The 17,762-nt window shown below is 36.9% G+C and overlaps 1 protein-coding gene across 2 annotated transcripts; it reads right to left on the bottom strand.

Moving 5' to 3' along the window:
- Nucleotides 1-1,071: 1,071 nt before the first annotated feature.
- Nucleotides 1,072-17,080, bottom strand: LOC140135897 (syntaxin-16-like). 2 transcript variants are annotated; one of them, XM_072157562.1, is made up of 9 exons: nucleotides 16,813-17,080; nucleotides 10,058-10,149; nucleotides 8,785-8,837; nucleotides 6,631-6,737; nucleotides 5,773-5,935; nucleotides 4,556-4,659; nucleotides 3,755-3,898; nucleotides 2,510-2,590; nucleotides 1,072-1,984 (listed from the first exon to the last, which is right to left on the bottom strand). In XM_072157562.1, the coding sequence occupies exons 1-9, from the start codon at nucleotides 16,939-16,941 to the stop codon at nucleotides 1,880-1,882; spliced, it is 978 nt and encodes a 325-aa protein (XP_072013663.1). In that variant the 5' UTR covers nucleotides 16,942-17,080; the 3' UTR covers nucleotides 1,072-1,879. The 2 variants fall into 2 exon arrangements, with proteins under 2 accessions (XP_072013663.1, XP_072013664.1); XM_072157563.1 differs by having other exon boundaries at nucleotides 16,861-17,080.
- Nucleotides 17,081-17,762: the final 682 nt, after the last annotated feature.

Here is a 17,762-nt window from a genome sequence, read left to right as displayed (position 1 = left end):
ATGCTGTGATTATCAGGCATTTGATTTGAGCATATTAAGAAAATCTTTCAAAAGAAATTCTACTAATTTTGCTAGTGACCAGACAATGTTTGTCAACAAAATGGTCAAGAACCATCTAGTATCTTATTAGGGATTATTCAATATTTATACCAGATAGAATGGGAGAAATGAAAAAAAAATCATCACAATTGTGTGTCCCCTTATGTCCATTCGAATTTCCACGCTCCCCATTTAAAACTGGGCATTCCCCTTCACAATCCCAAGGCCCCATAAAATTGTCAGATTCCCCGTCAAATATCCCATTCCCACCCTTAGCATAAATATTGGTTGATCCCTTATTGTATCTTTTCTTTTAAAAGCCTTAAATGAACCCGTATGTTGCAAATACAAAATGTAAAGATTTGTTTATCTTACAGGATTACATACAGACTTTAACCCCCCGGAGCACTACCTGCCGATCTAACATTGCCTCCAATTGGTCAATTACATAATATCTTCACTTTAATCACCAATCAGAATGGAGCTTTGCAAATAATTCACCCCAATTTTTTGTATGGTGAAATTATTCTAACAATGTTGCTGATTGGTCCAATTGATAATGAAAACTTCTTTTTGGCCAATCGGCAGGTGGTTCTCATGGGGTTAATCTATCCACTAATTTACATCAAGATTTATGTCTACAAAGTTGCCTCAGGAGTTTAAACTGGATATGAGGTATACATCAAGACTGAATCGGTGGTTTAGAAGCAGAAGGGTGTATCTCCATCAGCTGTTGTGTTTTTGACTGCTTGTGATATTTTGGGACACGTTTCTGGTCAAAATGTCAACTTGTGTACTGTTTGGGTGCATGGAAGGGGGCAATAGCGCCCATTGGCTCACAATACTTATAATAAGTTCAAATTTTGTAGTGTGTTTAGCTTTACTGAACCTTAGTATAATTGAAGACCGAATTAAAAAGACTAGTTTGCGTATGACGTCCTGTCAATCAGACCAAAAATGCCATACTGCGCAGGTCAGCAACCAATCACGGCACGCCTTTGTCATGACGTCAGACGCAAATTAGTCTTTTAATTATTTTTAAAAAAAGAAAGAAAAAAAAGGTTTTATTTCAAACTCTAATGGTGACCCGCAGGTACTGACCAAATTAGTGGAAATACAAATATCAACAGACTATGTGTGTACCGTACTATTTGGGCGCATGGGAGAGGAAATCTTGCACTAATTGGCGCACAATACCTAGACAAAATTGTCCAAATTGTGTGGTTTAATATAAATTCACTAATCCACTATAATAAACAAATTAGTGGAAAATGTAAACAAAATTTGCTCCCTGCGACTCAAAATACCACAACAAAATTGTTAAAATTGTGTAGTATATATATAGAACAGCACTAAACCTTGTTATTGACCAAAATGCTGGAAACATTACAATTTTTGCTTCATGTACCTTAATAGTCCTAATATATCTGAACCGTTAAGACCCTGATTGCTGCGTGTGGAAAAAGCTTATTGTCATCTACTCTTAAGCTGTTACTGTTGCAAGCCAGTTTGGGAATGTGTGTTCCATTTCAAGCATAGATTGGTGCATATGGCTCCAGCTTGGACTTCCTATCTTCAAAGCCAACTCGCCTCCGTCTCCAGTTGAGTGGCCAAACGCCACAGTTCAGCCCTTTCTATTGCAATTCGCTTGCAAAAGCAAGAATTGCCTTTACAGTTCGCTACCAGCAACCACTTCCTACATATTTTGTTTATGCCATGTCACCTGCCAATTTCAGCCGACGATAATAACAATATGCAGGGTTTTGCAGTGCGGAACTAACACAGGAGTTGTATCAAGGACGTATACTGCCTTTGTTCTTATATTCTTGATATTTTGTTGCTATCTTGATTTTGTTGCTATGAGTATAATGATGAGGATAATAGTGATGATGGCTAGGGCGGTGATGAAGAGCATCTTACGGTTTTTCTTCTGGTATTTCTCAGCCTGAAACAAGAAATGCACAGAAAGAAACAAACAAATGCAATTACATTGTACTCTCCTCCTAGATTGTTAGGGATGAAATCAAAACTCGACCGGCGGATGACCGGCGGTTCCGCCCGGTTCAGATTGTTTGAACAATATAAACCGGATGGAACTGGATGGAACCGGTGGTCAACCACTGGTCAAGTTTTGATTTCATCTCTTAGCCAGCAAATGCATACTCTCTCTGTGGCATACAAAGACCCAGGTCACACTAAAGCTGAATTTATACTTGAATGTTTTTACAGGAAAGGGAATTGCATCATGCTTTTTTTATTTCCTTTTCTTTTTTTAATGCGAAAATGGCATCGTTTTGTATGTTTGAAAGTTTTTAAGTGTCGCCTGCAATCGCGATCACCGTGATTAGTATAAATCTTTTCACACTGTAGAAGTAACAACAATGAGTGCATTAAAATTGATCAACTCAAGATGGCAAGGTGTTTATTTAATAATATTGCTTTCATTATCGGTACAATTGACAAAACTCACCTTATGTAACTGTTTGAGTCCTTCTTGAACTTTGGTGGACGTAGATTCAATATTATAATCTATTCTATCTAATACTGTACCCTGGAACAATAAAAATATACAACATCAGTGTCAGTGAGCTCATGACAAACATCAGGTCTTCATTTCTAATCAAACTATACAGCGCAAGAGGTGATTATACTCTACCAAGTTAATTGATTATTGCATGTATTTCAGGCAAAATATGCATATAATCTCATTACTATTCATAAATATCCAAATAACTTCACACAAAACTATACAGCACATAAGGTCACCATACTATCAGCCTATCAAATCTGATATAAAATTGGATGGATTCAGCATGATACATGAATTTATTGGTTGAGCTAGAGTTTTCAAATATTGTGCGAAACAAAATCGAGCGCAATATGTGACAACTCTAGTGAGACTGATAAATTCCTGTATCATGAGAAAAATCCATCCAATTTTGTCATTATTATGTTTTCAGAATAAGTAGCATTCAGAAATATGCGAATGCAATTGCTACTGTCCGAGTGGTGAATAAATCGGACAGCTACAATCCCGGTCATAATTGTTCGAACACTTTAACATGGGTACCTCAAATATGCCCCCCATTCCCCCTGATCAATGTTGTTGGTTGTTTTTTTGGTCATGAACCCCTAGAAACATCCAACATTGATTGGTGGGGCAGGGGGAGGGTTGTAGTAGTAGGAAATGGTTCAGACTTCACGTCGAAGAAAGCGAAATTTTAGTATGTCAAGTATATCAGAAATACGGTCTCAAACAGTCCTACTTTGACACAAGTGTTCGAACGACTTATGTCCGGGATTGTAGGTTATCTACCGTAAAGGAATAGAATGCAAAATTCCGAAAACACAATGATGTTAATTGGTTATTGTAATAATGATTTTGATTTCTGTCTAAGGAACGAGCATATTGTGGCAGACAACCAAAATTTCCTCAAAAGGTGTCCAGTGGACAACTTATTTTTCTTATTTTGAACACTGCCATTAATTAACCCTACAGGCACTACCAGCTGAAATTATCAGCTTCTAAGAACTATTTTGATTGGTTACAAAGAAGACTATATCATGTATTGAGTCAATCAGAGATGTGGTAAGAATAGTCAGTAGGGATGAAGGGAATTAAGCTTAACATTGCTGAGAGATATAAAAGCTCTTTTCTGATTGGTTGCTCAGATGATTATATCATATAATTAACCAATCAGAGGCACTGTCTTACCTGTTCTACTACCATAGTGGCTAAATCCCTAAATATCTCATTAAGATCTGTTATAGACTGTACAATGTGGTTGATTTCTTTTTCCCTTTCTACTATTAATGTTGAGTTCTGGTCTACCATCTGTACTTGCATATCTGTAAATCCCTGCAGAAAGCAAAAAAGAAAGAACATTATACAAGATAATCTGATTAAAAGATCGAAAAGACATATGATACACCATACTTTAAAGTCCTTAGAGTAAATTAATTCAACTTCTTTACAATTGTGCTGTTCTATTTTAAAATCCATACATCCCTTATGGAAGACATGACCTTAATCTGCCACACAGGGAGTGTAGATTGCAAATGGAGTCACCCATTCAGGTAACCCCATGAACCCACTAGTGGCCCTGACCAATTAACAGTCCCCGTTGACATACAAAGCCAACATATAGCTGTGCAGAATATTTGATTAATCACAAACTGGTCCAGTTATCATTCAAACTGTGAATCTGACCATAAGGATCACTTAGTGAGCAATTAGTGTTTTTTACTCATTTTTGTTTAGATACAGTGGATGGACTATACCTGTAGGTCAGGAGTTCTCAGTTATATTTGCCCGCGGGCCACAGATGGCCAAAATCATTTCAAAGATTTGAAGTGTTCGATGGCCGAATACCACCTTATTTTACTATGCTTACTGTACATTTCAGAGCTGTTCACAGGCCAACCACAATTGGTCGGCAGGCTGGATCTGGCCTGCGGTATTGAGAACACCCGCTGAGGTCTACTCCAGTGTACATAGGATAAATCGTATTCTTACCCTATCATATAATAAATCATCTTCTAAAATATCTTCTTCTGTCATGATTGCACTACCTGGAGTTTCTACAAATTGTCTTGCTCGTTCTTCTCTTCCCTTCATTCCTAAAAAAACAAAAAACAAAAAACAGATAGGTTAAATCATGATTTGCAACATGTGTTGGTAGAACCTTCTTCTTAGAAAAGTATTCTTGAATGATAATTGAATGTCGCTTTTTGATCCAAGTGGTTTATTATTGCAAAAGTGGACATTTTTGCACAAATAATTTGTTCACACCTTGACAATTTTGAACTGTTTCCCTTGTTTTTAACTTCACGATTCTAAACTTCCTTCCATTGAAATGTACACAAAAGGAATATATTCGCATACTTTTTTTTTGCGGTAGCAGCTTGGAACGCAAAAAGTGCAAAAACAAATTTAGCGCAAAAATTTCCACATTTACATTAACTGGTGACATGGAAAGCATGAAACTTGACCTGCAATATTTTCAGCTGTAATTACCACCTGGCACTCAGTTTTACATATGCCATCATACTTCTGAGGTCTCATCTCCATTTTGAGAAAATTACAATTGAAGAATTCTGGCCTCATATGCCTTTTGGATAAGGGCTTGTTTCACTCTTCTGGCTTTATTGAGGTTGACATCGGAAATAAGTTTCACTCTTTGTTGTCACTGGAAAGCACATTATTTTTTAATATTTAGGTACCAAAATCTCTTTTTCCAGGCTCAGAATTCTGACGTGAATCCGTGAATCGATTCAAGCAAAGATTCTCTTAAATCTTCGAGGCGAATCCATGTGGATTCGATTCGCATAAACAATGACAGTTTACAGAAAGAAAAAAGATGTACTTGTGAGTTGTGAAGCACCGAGTTTGACTCCCGGTTTGACTTCATGTTGTTATACTTCATTTCTTAAGCAACTGAGCCCAAAAAATGGCAAATTATGGTATAATTTACTTCAATCATTAATATATTGTACAATAATACTGATTTAAGAGGGCATTTTTACTGCAAAAACAGCCATTCAGCTGCCTGGAATGATGTGAATCTTTTTTAAAAAAACCAGTAAATTGCCAAAAATGGAGATGAGGCCGGCAGTGTAATGCTGAGCCCTCCACCGTATTCCTTTTTTAACCAGGCTGCTTTTCCTTACACTCAATACTGCGACAAGATTCTTTCCCAACAAAATATAGCCTACATTAAATAACATCCTTACTTTTTAGGTACATTGATTGGTTTTTCCTAAATGTGTTGGAGAGTTCTTGAAGTTTGGTTGCTAATGAAGACATGACATTTCTGGTGACTTTCTGCTCCTGCCCTGTGCCGTGTCGACCCCTTGAGCCTATGGACTGGATTGCCCTCTGACACCTGTGGAACATCTAGAGAAAAATAAATGAAAATTGTGTGTAAATTACAAAATACTGTGTACTTTTCAGGGTTCACAAATAACTGTTTTATCAACTTGAACTTGCCTACTGGATTAGGCCAGATTGGACCAATTGTTATGGTTCAAAATTCGCCTGACAGTGGCTGTGCGAAGGGGGACATCCCCCTCCTAACTTGGATTCCCCTGGGCTTTTCCCCTAATCAGAACAAAAATAAAATTACTGGAAAAAAATAACAAATTGTATGCAAAGTTTCTTATGTTAGGCTGTTAGCTCCCTTGAATGGAAGTGTAGTTTTACAAAGGAAAGAACAAACTTTTGAAGTGCCGATTTATTTGTAACCTTAACTATGAACTAAGAATGAATGCTTTGGAGTCATGAATTCTTTTTACACATTTGCGCAATAAATGTTATGCTTTGTGGCCTGAAATATACACCACTGAGTGATTAGTTAGACTATAGAAATGGTTTATTGAGTATAGAGCTTCTGCCACTACCCAAACATTATGAAGAGGTCTACTACTACATTATCCACAAGCAACCTGGTGTAGTTGACAGTCTTCAGCCTTGATGTCGGCTGCGCCTCTTCTCCTTAGGTATCTGTGCTATGTGGCCCTGCTTGTGCTAATGCGATTGCTGTTAGGACATCGCCATCCGAGGGAACTGATCAACAAATCCAAAGAGCTTACTTGTGTAATTTCTTGTGTAGCTATTTCTATTGCATGTTCCTCCTCCATATTGTCATCTAACGTTGGTCTGTTCAGATGCTTGTCATGTAAACTACTTAGATCTTTCACTGAAACAAGAAAGGGCAATGAAATTAATAAAACACCTAATACTTCTAAATAGGTGAATTACACAGTGTACTGTATACCGTAAGTTCTTATGAGGTTTTATGTTTGTTGTTGTTCTGGAAGATGTTTTTTTTTTAAACTGTTGATTAGAATATTTTTAAACTGTTGATTAGAATATTTTTGTTGGAAAGTCTGTGATTGAATTCAATCACATAACAGCATACACACACACTGAATTTTTTGCACCATTAACTTTTATGTTTGCATGCTATTTGTATTGGATGTATTCACTCCTACATGTATGGCACTGCACACAAGAGGCATTCCACTAAAGCAATAAAAAAGATCACAAATTAACATTTTAATATGAAATCAGCATTTCAGTACAACTACATGTATTCAAATTTGGTTGTTTTTAGTGCTTTGTGGAAGAGGTTAAATATTGCAATTTTGTAAGATTTGGCACAGGTTATTGAAGAGTGCAGGTGCAAAAACAGGACATGCAAATAATTTTTTGTTATGTTGCCCAAAACAAATTGTTAAAAAAACCCACTTTTTTGGATTTTCTCTAAAACTGAGAATTTTTGCCATAATTTTACCATACATATGAATTCGTCAAGTCTTAAGCTGAATTTATACTCGATCGCCGAGCGATGCGATTAATCGCTTTTGAAAAAGCGATTTGCAATCGCCGAATTTTGCGATGCATCGCCTGTCGCTTTTGCACTTATACTTATCACGGCGATAGCGATTGCAGACGACAATTAAAAAATTCTAAATGCCACAAAATACATTTTTAAAACATGAGTTGCTGTCAATAATTATTGCTTTGAATTAATTTATCACCAAAAGTTAAAAATCGAGAAAGGTAAATTAATTAGCAAAATAATAGATCCAGTTGGTTGTATATGATTGGTTGACGCATTCATGTGTCAAGCGATATCGCTGGGAAGTTGAGATTTCTTCAACTTGCAAAAGCGACGTCGTTTTTTGCCTCCGCGATTTGAATCGATTGATCGGCTTGACGCTCTGGAAATGTAAGTAAACATTGAGCATGCGTGAAAATCGCTTTTCTGCAAAAGCGATCGAGTATAAATTCAGCTTTAGAAAATCTAAATATGTGTAATTTTATATACTTTAGACCAATAATTTAGCAGTTCATGAGTTACGAGGCCCAAATATTTACATATTTCCAGGGTTAGAACCAACTTTGAGGACATTCTTCCACTAGTGCAATGTGGCACATACAAAAATACATAATCGATGCCATAGAACAGTAATTACAGGCAGCTGCTAGCTGTAATGACATGACATGGTGCTGTGTAATCAAGCACCACTTCAGAGTGCAAACAATTGTGATGCGATCAAGCTAAATTAGTCTTGATGTCCATCAAAAATAAATTTCAGCTTTCAATTCCATTACATGACCGATTCATTTTGCTAAAAACCTCATCATAATTAGACTTCAACAGATATGACCATTTTAGTGCTGCTCAAAACAATAAGATACAAAGGAGCAAGGGTAGCACGAGCAAAAAAAAAAAAAAATAAAAGGGTCCAATTTAATTTTTCTGGACCCTTTGGTACCTGCAAAACCAACTTGTAAGGTGTCCAATGAGGTTTTAAGGAGTCTATCTCTCCGAAATTCTTAACTTTGGAACTGGTCAAATATTCTTATACTAATTTACGCCTCCGTGCATTGTAAAATTATGGAGTCCATACAGTTTTTATCGGACCCTTTGGTCACTTTCAACTTGTGATTTAAGGAGTCCAAAATGGCCAAAAAAAAAAAAAAAGGAGTCCCTGGACGTGGAGACGCATCAGATGCGACCCCTGCAAAAGAGGTATTATTGGCTGTGTATCAAAATAAACATTCCGGACATCCAACTCATTTTGCTTGATCACATCACAATTTGTGTATATTTTGAAATCATCCTCTATTAATAGCTAGCAGTTTGTGATGTTCAAACAACAGTAGCAGTTTGTATAATTATGTAGCATCATATCTATCAAATTTAACACTTAGAACAATTATGCACAGTTACTTACTTTTTTGTTGTATTCTAGTAACATCATACTGTATTTCTTCAATACTATCCACCCTACAAAAGAAGTTTAAATGTAACTTGTTACTAAATATTAGTCAGAAATCATAATTTTACACCAAAATTCAATTTGCTTTAAATTACAGCAAAATTCACATCATAAAATTCACTAAATAAATGCTTAACTGCAAAATTAGCACTCATTATACGAGGGCTGTTGCTTATCAAGTGTATACATTTTGAGGATGAGAGTGTAGTAAACACTGTCACTCTGTGTTTCATTTGTGATTTCATGGCAGCGTTGAAGACTATCTCACACTTTGTTTTGTAGTCAAAACGCATTGATTCATTCAGCTTACAAGAAATTCTATTGAATTCATATAGTGTTTAAAACCATACCTGAGTTAATAATTATGGTGTTAGCCAGAGACCCATCCAACCGTTTTTTGAATGGCAATCTCATTAAGGGGGTACTACACCCCTGCCCAATTTTGTGCCTATTTTTGCATTTTTCTTAAAAATTATAGCCCATTGGTGACAAGTAAGATATGAATATTATAGGGGCAAGGACTACAACTACTGCACTGTAAATTTTATTTCAGTACAGACAATAGTTGTGGAGTTACAGTCAAAAATGAGGAAAACCAATATTTGATCAATAAATCAATAACTACTTGCCTTGAGTTGCTGAATTTTCAGTGCAGTAGTTGTAGTCCTTGCCCTATAATATACATATCTTACTTGTCCCCAATGCGCTATAATTTTTGAGAAAAATGCAACAATAAGCACAAAATTGGCCAGGGGTGTAGTATGCCCTTAAGTAGACAGGTGGGAAAATCATCAATGACTGGGCACTTTTGGACAAGCAATTAAAAACATGCATAACCCATCTGATAAAAATCCCAGACAAGATCAATCAAAAAAGGTAGTCAGGCCTTTTGTTTTTAAGAGAGCTAGAGCTGTCAGTCTCCTACAGCTCTTCTTAAATGCTTTTAGTATGAGCTATAAATCACTCCCCTTAAATGCAATCAGGGAGCTGTTTTTTATGGCTTTTTTTAAAGTAAAAGTAAAACATGCTTGAAATCTATTGATAGATTTTACCCATTCCAAAATTACACTTTTTGCATTTTATATGTCCTCTATAAACAGCTCTCCTTAATACCCTATTACCCTTATGGGGAGCTGTTGACAGCTTGCCTGAAAAATTTAAAACACAAGGCCTGGCCCTGGGCAAATTTTGGATCCTGGCTAAATGATCTATGGTAGAATATACTTACCAATCTGGTGGCACACTTATTTTTGTTGCTCCTACTACAGCATCAGGATCTGTAGAAAGTGATTGCACTAAAGCCATGCGATCATCTGATATCTGATGATGACAAAAATACCAATGTTTAATTTAAAGGTGGGTGGCCACTGGCCAGATGTTTATATGCTGTTTTTTTATCTCACATTGAGGCCAACCATTAAAACAACCTGTTTCCTAATTTTATTGCTCCAGCGGTTTTAATATACTATTATACATGATTGTATGTATGTGAAGCAAAAATTTGTATGATAAGACAAAAAAATGAGTTTTCTTCTGATACCAAAATATGTGTTTTGATGAGCGAAAAATGGGGGGGGGGGATGATGCTGCTGATCTGGTCATACAATGTACAGCAAAATTCAAGTTTGTTTTTAAGTTTGTTGGACATATACATGTATGTGTTATTGTATAAAACTATAAAATCCTAGAACTAAATTTCAACATACTACTCCCGATTCCAGAAAAATACAGCACTTACTTTTTTTTGGATTACAAAATAATTTTCTTATTTTGCCAAATGATATACCTCAGCCCAGTCCTAATCAGTTAGTTGGATCTCAATTTCTTTTCTTTTTTTTCTTGAAGGGGGGGGGGGGGAAAAAACTCTTCATACAATCGCAGTCACAAAATTCATAGACTGAGCATTTGTCTTTAGGGGCTCAGTCACCCACAGTTGAATAGTATTTTTGAGGGTCCTGCGAGCACATCAGACACATACACCAAATTACATTCTAAATGAGGAATGTCCCGATATCAAATTATTTTGATTTTTTGAAACAGACATTGCTATTGCAAAAGGTAGATCAGTGTTGTAAACTGATCTCTTAAACTTTGTACAGGTCTTTAGGCTTGATCGTCACAGCATACAGAAAAAAACCCATAAAAAGATGGTATACATGCAATGTACATATATTATTTTGGCCCTTATTCCCAACAATTTGCCAAAGGGGTATTAAAATTTGACTTTCAGTACCATATCTGTTAGCGCCAACTAAAGGAGAGGATTAAGATCTTTTTCCTTTTAAAGGGATTTTTATTTAATCCAAAAATAAAGTTTTACTGTAGCACAGTGAAAATACTGTAAAGCTCCTTTATACCCCCTGTGGAGAAATGGATGGTGCCACTGTTCTGTGTGGGTTTCCAGGTAAGATCAATTAAGTTCGCCGCATGGCAGTTTGTTGTGACGACAGGGCAGGACCCAATGAGATTGCTGATCGTGAACTTTGTTGCGAGTTTGTTGTGTGGTGTTCATTAATGATTGTCGATCAATCTAGTCAACATCGAAAAAAAATTCTTGGTGAGAATATACTTTGTTTTATGGTTTTCGGCTGAGATCAAAGGTTTGGTGTTGTTTAGGAACAACATTACATTGATATAAAATAAAAGGTGACTTGTTTGATTGCCATCATTTACATTATGAGCATAAGTTCTAGTTTGTCCTTTTAAGGGGGTACTACACCCCTGTCCAATTTTGTGCCGATTTTTAAATTTTTCTCAAAAATTATAGCGCATTGGAGACAAGTAAGATATGTATATTATAGGGGCAAGGACTACAACTACTGCACTGGAAATTCTATTTCAGCACAGACAACAGTTTGTTAAAGTTACAGTCAAAAATGAGGGAAAACCAATATTTGTTCAATAAATCAATAACTACTTGCTTTGAGTTGCTGAATTTTCAGTACATTAGTTGTAGTCCATGCCCCTATAATATTCATATCTTACTTGTCACCAATGTGCTATAATTTTTGAAAAAAATGCAAAAATGGGTAAAAAATTGACCAGGGGTGTAGTACCCCCTTAAGTCTCAGTCAAGGGGAAAGGAGTGCTGCATTTTTTTCAGAAATCAGGTCAGGAGTAAAATATAGATTCTCCCTCTACTGCCTTCAAAATATTCTGAAGTTTGTATAACATTTTAAGGCTTCTTAAAATGAAACTTTTTACTTGAAACAAAAATGACACATGAGATGCACTAATTTTGCCTATAGTACTGTCCAGTTTCACATCCATTTTTATTTTTACTTGGCCTAATGAAAAGGGACCTTTTACACAGCCGTGGCGTTAGTCACGGCTGTGTCTTCCCTCTTACAGGTTCTTACACAGCCGTGGCGTTAGTCACGGCTGTGTCTTTTTTCTTACAGGTTCTTTCTTCTTTCTTTCTTCTTCTTCTTTCTGCCGACCACTACATTTGCTCTAGCACTTACATGCTTACACCGATTTTAACCTAACTTGGTCACAACCATCATTGACCATGCCCCTACAGGTCATATGAAATTTTTGTTTTAATGAGTCGGCGACCGGCGTCAGAGGTGCCCTCTTCCCCAACACGACGCGCTTCCGTTCTCTCACAGATTACGTAGGACAGTGACACCACTTGCACACATGCATTGTTATTATCTTGTGTCTATAGGGTCCTCACAGATTTGGGGTCAAAGGTCATTAAGGGGTCACTTCCGGTATAAAACGAAAAAACTTTAAAATGCTTCTTCTCCCACAAATTACGTAGGACAGTGACACCACTTGCACACATGAATTGTTATTACAAAATGTCTATGGGGTCCTAACAGATTTGGGGTCAAAGGTCATTAAGGGGTCACTTCCGGTATAAAGCGAAAAACCTTTTTATTTGCTAAGAAAAACATAGGACAGTAACGGTATGTTCACACATGAATTGTGGTTACCCAATTCATATGTGGTATTTTTTTATTTCGGGTCAAAGGTCATTAAGGGGTCACTTCCGCCTGAGACGAAAAACCTTCAAAATGCCCTTCTGCCACAAATAACATAGCAAAGTGATGCCACGTGCACCCGTGCACCTTAGCCAATGTGCTATGGGGTTTTCATATATTTTGGGGCCAAAGGTCATTGGGGGGCTACAACACGGCTGTGTTCGTGGTCTTAGACCACAGCTAAGTCTAGTTTCTTCTTTCTTCTTTCTTTCTGCCGACCACTACATTTGCTCTAGCACTTACATGCTTGCACCGATTTTGACCTAACTAGGTCACAACCATCATTGACCATGCCCCTACATGTCACATGAAATTCGTGGGGTCAAAGGTCAAGCAGGGGTCATAGGGGTCAAAAACGTGATTTCAACTCAAAATGCTTCTTCTCTCACAGATTACGTGGGAGAGTGACATCACTTGCACACATGCATTGTTATTATCCAGTGTCTATGGGGTCCTCACAGATTTGGGGTCAAAGGTCATTAAAAGGTCACTTCCGGTATAAAACGAAAAACCTTCAAAATTTTTTATTTGCTAAGAAAAACATAGGACAGTAACGGTATGTTCACAAATAAATTGTAGTTACTCTGTGCATATGTGGTATTTTTTCATTTAGGGTCAAAGGTCATTAAGGGGCTACTTCGGTATAAAAGCGAAATTCCTTTAAAATGCTTCTTCTCCCAAAAATTACGTATGACAGTGACGCTACTTGCACACATGCATTGTTATTACCCAGTGTCTATGGGGTCCTCACAAATTTGATATCAAAGGTCATTAAGGGGTCACTTCCGGTATAAAACGAAAAACCTTCAAAAAATTTTATTAGCTAAGAAAAACTTTGGAGGGTGATGGTATATTCACACGTGAATTGTGTTTACCTATTGTACATGTGGTATTTTTTCATTTGGGTTCAAAGGTCATTAAGGGGTCACTTCCGGTCTGAGGCGAAAAACCTTCAAAATGCGCCTTTCTGCCACAAATAACATAGCAAAGTGGTGCCACTTGCACCCATACATTGACATTAGCCAATGTCTATGGGCGTTTTATATATTTTAAGGTCAAAGGTCATTAAGGCGTCAAAACACGGCTGTGTTCGTGGTCTTAGACCACAGCTAATTCCTTTTTGTGTCCAATCGGAAACTAATGATCCATTTCCATAAGCCTTATCTTTTATTTTCGCTAGCAGTACCTTCAGGGCTCCAGTGATCCTTTTCAGTTACATTGTACAAAATACATAGATGATACATGTGTACCTTTTTAAAACTTCTAGCCTATATTGAAGTAATATCAAAACGGTAAACCCCACCCCCACCATCTTTATTGTCCAAGTCATGACTCATGGTGATTTTTTTTTTTTTGTCTCCTGCATTTTTGGCAGTCTCCATCATTCCAACAGATGTTTGTTTTTTTAAACTGACCTCTGACTGGAAGTCAAATAAGTCTACATTACTATCCTTGATCCAGCTAAGTCTCAACTGATTCTCTCAGAAAGAAAAAAATTGTCTTAAACTAAGTACCGGGTATTTTATGTCATGTATTTAATATTTTGATATTGAGAAAAGGAACGATTCAATTATTTTATACATACACCTGTGTGGGTGTGTTTATGATTGGTAGTACCAGTTCCAATAACTGAAACTCCCAGCTCTGACCAAGAGTTCCAAGAAGTGCTGTGAATGTGACTTCAAGGTTTATGTGCATTCACATGCACACTTAGCCGTCGGAATGAGGAAATCTTACACATTACACATTTGTAATTATTTTTCCCCACAAAATATGATATGAAAACATAGGTTAGCATAGCAATGTATGAATACATTGTATATATGGATAGGTCAAACAGGTTGTTAAGGGGGTACCACACCCCTGGCCAATACTGTGCCTATTGTTTGCATTTTTCTCAAAAAGTATTGTGCATTGGGGACAAGTAAGATATGTAGGGGGGGGCCTATATTATAGGGCAAGGACTACAACTACTGCACTGAAAATTCAGCAACTCAAGGCAAGTAGTTATTGATTCAATCAAATATTGGTTTTCCCTCATTTTTGACTGTAACTCCACAACTGTTGTCTGTGCTGAAATCAATTTTCCAGTGCAGTAGCTGTAGTCCTTGCCCCTATAATATACATGCAATGTATCTTACTTGTCACCAATGTTCTATAATTTTTGAGAAAAATGCAAAAATAGGCACAAAATTGGGTAGGGGTGTAGTAGGCCTACCCCCTTAATTATTGTCAGTACCGGTACGGTATTAATATTATGCAACATAAATGAAAACAATTAACACTGGAGACACCCTAGATGGCACTTCCTACAAATTGCGAATAAGTCCAGGTGGTGAACGCCTTAAATTCTCTAAATTCAGTACATTTTGGTTGTCACCTGTGTAATTGAATGGGATTATTTTGAAATTCTCTAAAACACTTAAAATATCACAAACAAATAGGCCAATGTTAATAAATAATGTTACAAGCTACAACCGTTTCACTCCGCCCATCATGCCCGCTCGCCACCTGAACAAGTCCTCAAATGTTGGACAGTTCGAAATTTGTAGTTACAGCTACATGTACATGAACATTTGGATTGGAACTATTGGCATTCAATTCATGAAATTTGCCATGAAAGTTGAATGTGAAACACCAGAACTTTGATTTGAGGCCAGCCTAATCCAAATGGATCACAATGCAATGAGCCTGGCCTTATTACTTTTAATACAGCTTACATGTAGCTTTAGCCAGCTAGCTGCAAGTAAACTTACTCAGGTACAAGGTACAGTTTTTGTTAAGAGAAGAACGGCAGTTGTTTACATTTGAGAGTGTGCCGAGCGTAAACACGGAAGTGGGGTTCTGATTGGCTGAATCAATTGTCTGACAATCATAGCAACAGACCGATAATCTGATTGGCCGATTGTGCGTCAAATCGTTTGTCGGCGCAAGTTGAAGTGAACACAAAGGCAGCTCCGCATGTGTCGCTCTTTTTAAACAGGGCCTTCGCTTCGCGTCAATCTGAGCAAGCCCAACCCAAGCCCAAGGGACTGACTAGTCCGAATAATCAGACCCAGAACAAAATATTAATTTCTGACATGATCCTGTTCTGGGTCTGAACTGTTTTCATTCGAAATCTTGATGGCAAATACATGTAGGACAAAAGAAGCACATGGTCCTACTTCACAGTTTTTTAATCCCCTATTGTTGTGTGAATCACTCTATAGTGGACCATCCTTTTGATACTTGAGTATTTGGACAAGCGGAACAGTTTTGACAGGCCCTTTGTCTACCTCTCTGTTTGTAAACAAACAAGGAGGTCGAAATCGTCCTCCTCGCCGAATACGAAAGTCAGCGTAATAGTACAGCACTCACTGGGGACAGAAACCCACACAGTGCCGTACTATTACGCTGACTTTCGATTCAAGCGGAGGACGATTTATTTCACCTCCTGGTTTGTTTACAAACAGAGAGGTAGACAAAAACCCGTTCAGCTTGTCCAAACACTCAGGTATCAGAAGGATGGTCCACAATAGCGTGATTCACGTAACCTGAATAGGGATTAAAAAGCTGTCACGTAGAACCATGTGCTTCTATTGTCCAATTTGCCATCAAGATTTCATATGGAAACAGTTCAGACCCAGTACACGATCATGTCAGAAATTAATATTTTGTCCTGGGTCTGATTATTCGGACTAAAACCCACATAGTAAACAATATAATGAATATTAATATACACTTATTTTCAATTTTATATTAGCCGTTTCAATTGAATAATCCCACATGCTATCACCACACACCGGCCACCAATTACAATTTGACACTTCAATTTCACAATTAATTTTGAAAATTATTTACAATTTTTTTTACATGCTGTCAAGTCATGCATGCCACAACACAGCAAACGTGCAGAAAACACCGACTTGTACTAAAAATCATACGTCAACTAAAAATAAAAAGTGTGTTCTAGATAGCCAAGTGTGTTGAATGATAGTCAAAGGGGATTACTCACCGCCGCTGGATTTATAGCAAAACCAGGCCTCCGTATGTCAATACTCACACTCTCCGAAAAGATGTGGCGATTTTGGCTCGCATTGTTTCGCATCAAAATAAACACTTCGGTGAGACTTCTTGTGGCCATATTGATAATGTAGGTGTGGATTATTTACAGGGAGGTGGTGGCAAAATCTCTAGCTAAAAGCTTTCAAATAGACCAGGAAAATGATATTTTTATTGGTGGTACTAATTGACATACACCGATACGTGTCTGAAACATATGGTCGCCATTTTTCTTTATTTGGCGGTGTTTCTGGAATGTCTTTGTAAATATTTTTATTTCCCTATTTTCTAGAATTTTTGTCTTTGAAGAATAAAAATCATCAAACGCATTTCGTTTTATAAGTTAAATGTAATTAAATGTAAATATGTACATTATTATGAAATACAGACATTATTTCTGCGTTTATAAAGAAGATTACAGCATCATATTTTACTTAAGAAAATTTCCACAAGAAAAAACGTTAATTGATCGATCAGATGAGTCTCCGAAAGTTGTTTTTTTTGGGGGGGGGGCCCGACCCAGGTGGCTTTACCGGTCTAGCTAAGACACCTGTCAAGTCCCGGTGTAGTAAATAGTAAAGTAAAAAAAATGCCTAATTCGACTATAAACTAAAAGTAGTCATACAAAAAAATGTATTCAAAGAAAATAATGCTGAAATCAAGTAGGGTAACTTGGGGCAAATTGGGACACAGGGTAATTTGGGACAGTGATTTCAGAAATACTTTTATACCTTAAAATGGTCACATTTTGCCCATTTTTGCAACAAAAGAACTTTGATAATAATGTCTATTTATATTTCCAACCATTTAAAAGTACCATTCTTCATTAAACAGGAACTTCTGAGGGCCGTAAGCTTAACACATCAAAATAAGTATTCCATTTTTTTGTCATGTCTAAGCAGA

This window comes from Amphiura filiformis, chromosome 16 (assembly GCF_039555335.1).
Source record: "Amphiura filiformis chromosome 16, Afil_fr2py, whole genome shotgun sequence".
NCBI classification, from domain to species: Eukaryota; Metazoa; Echinodermata; class Ophiuroidea; order Amphilepidida; family Amphiuridae; genus Amphiura; species Amphiura filiformis.
This window is presented reverse-complemented; position numbering and strand designations above follow the sequence as displayed.

Coding starts and splice junctions, on each gene's coding strand:
- LOC140135897 (XM_072157562.1), bottom strand. CDS start 16,941: ATGGCCACAAGAAGTCTCACCGAAGTGTTTATTTTGATGCGAAACAAT. Junction 10,150..16,812: donor TTGCTATAAATCCAGCGGCG/GTGAGTAATCCC, acceptor TGTCATCATCAG/ATATCAGATGATCGCATGGC. Junction 3,899..4,555: donor ATGATTTATTATATGATAGG/GTAAGAATACGA, acceptor TGCTTTCTGCAG/GGATTTACAGATATGCAAGT.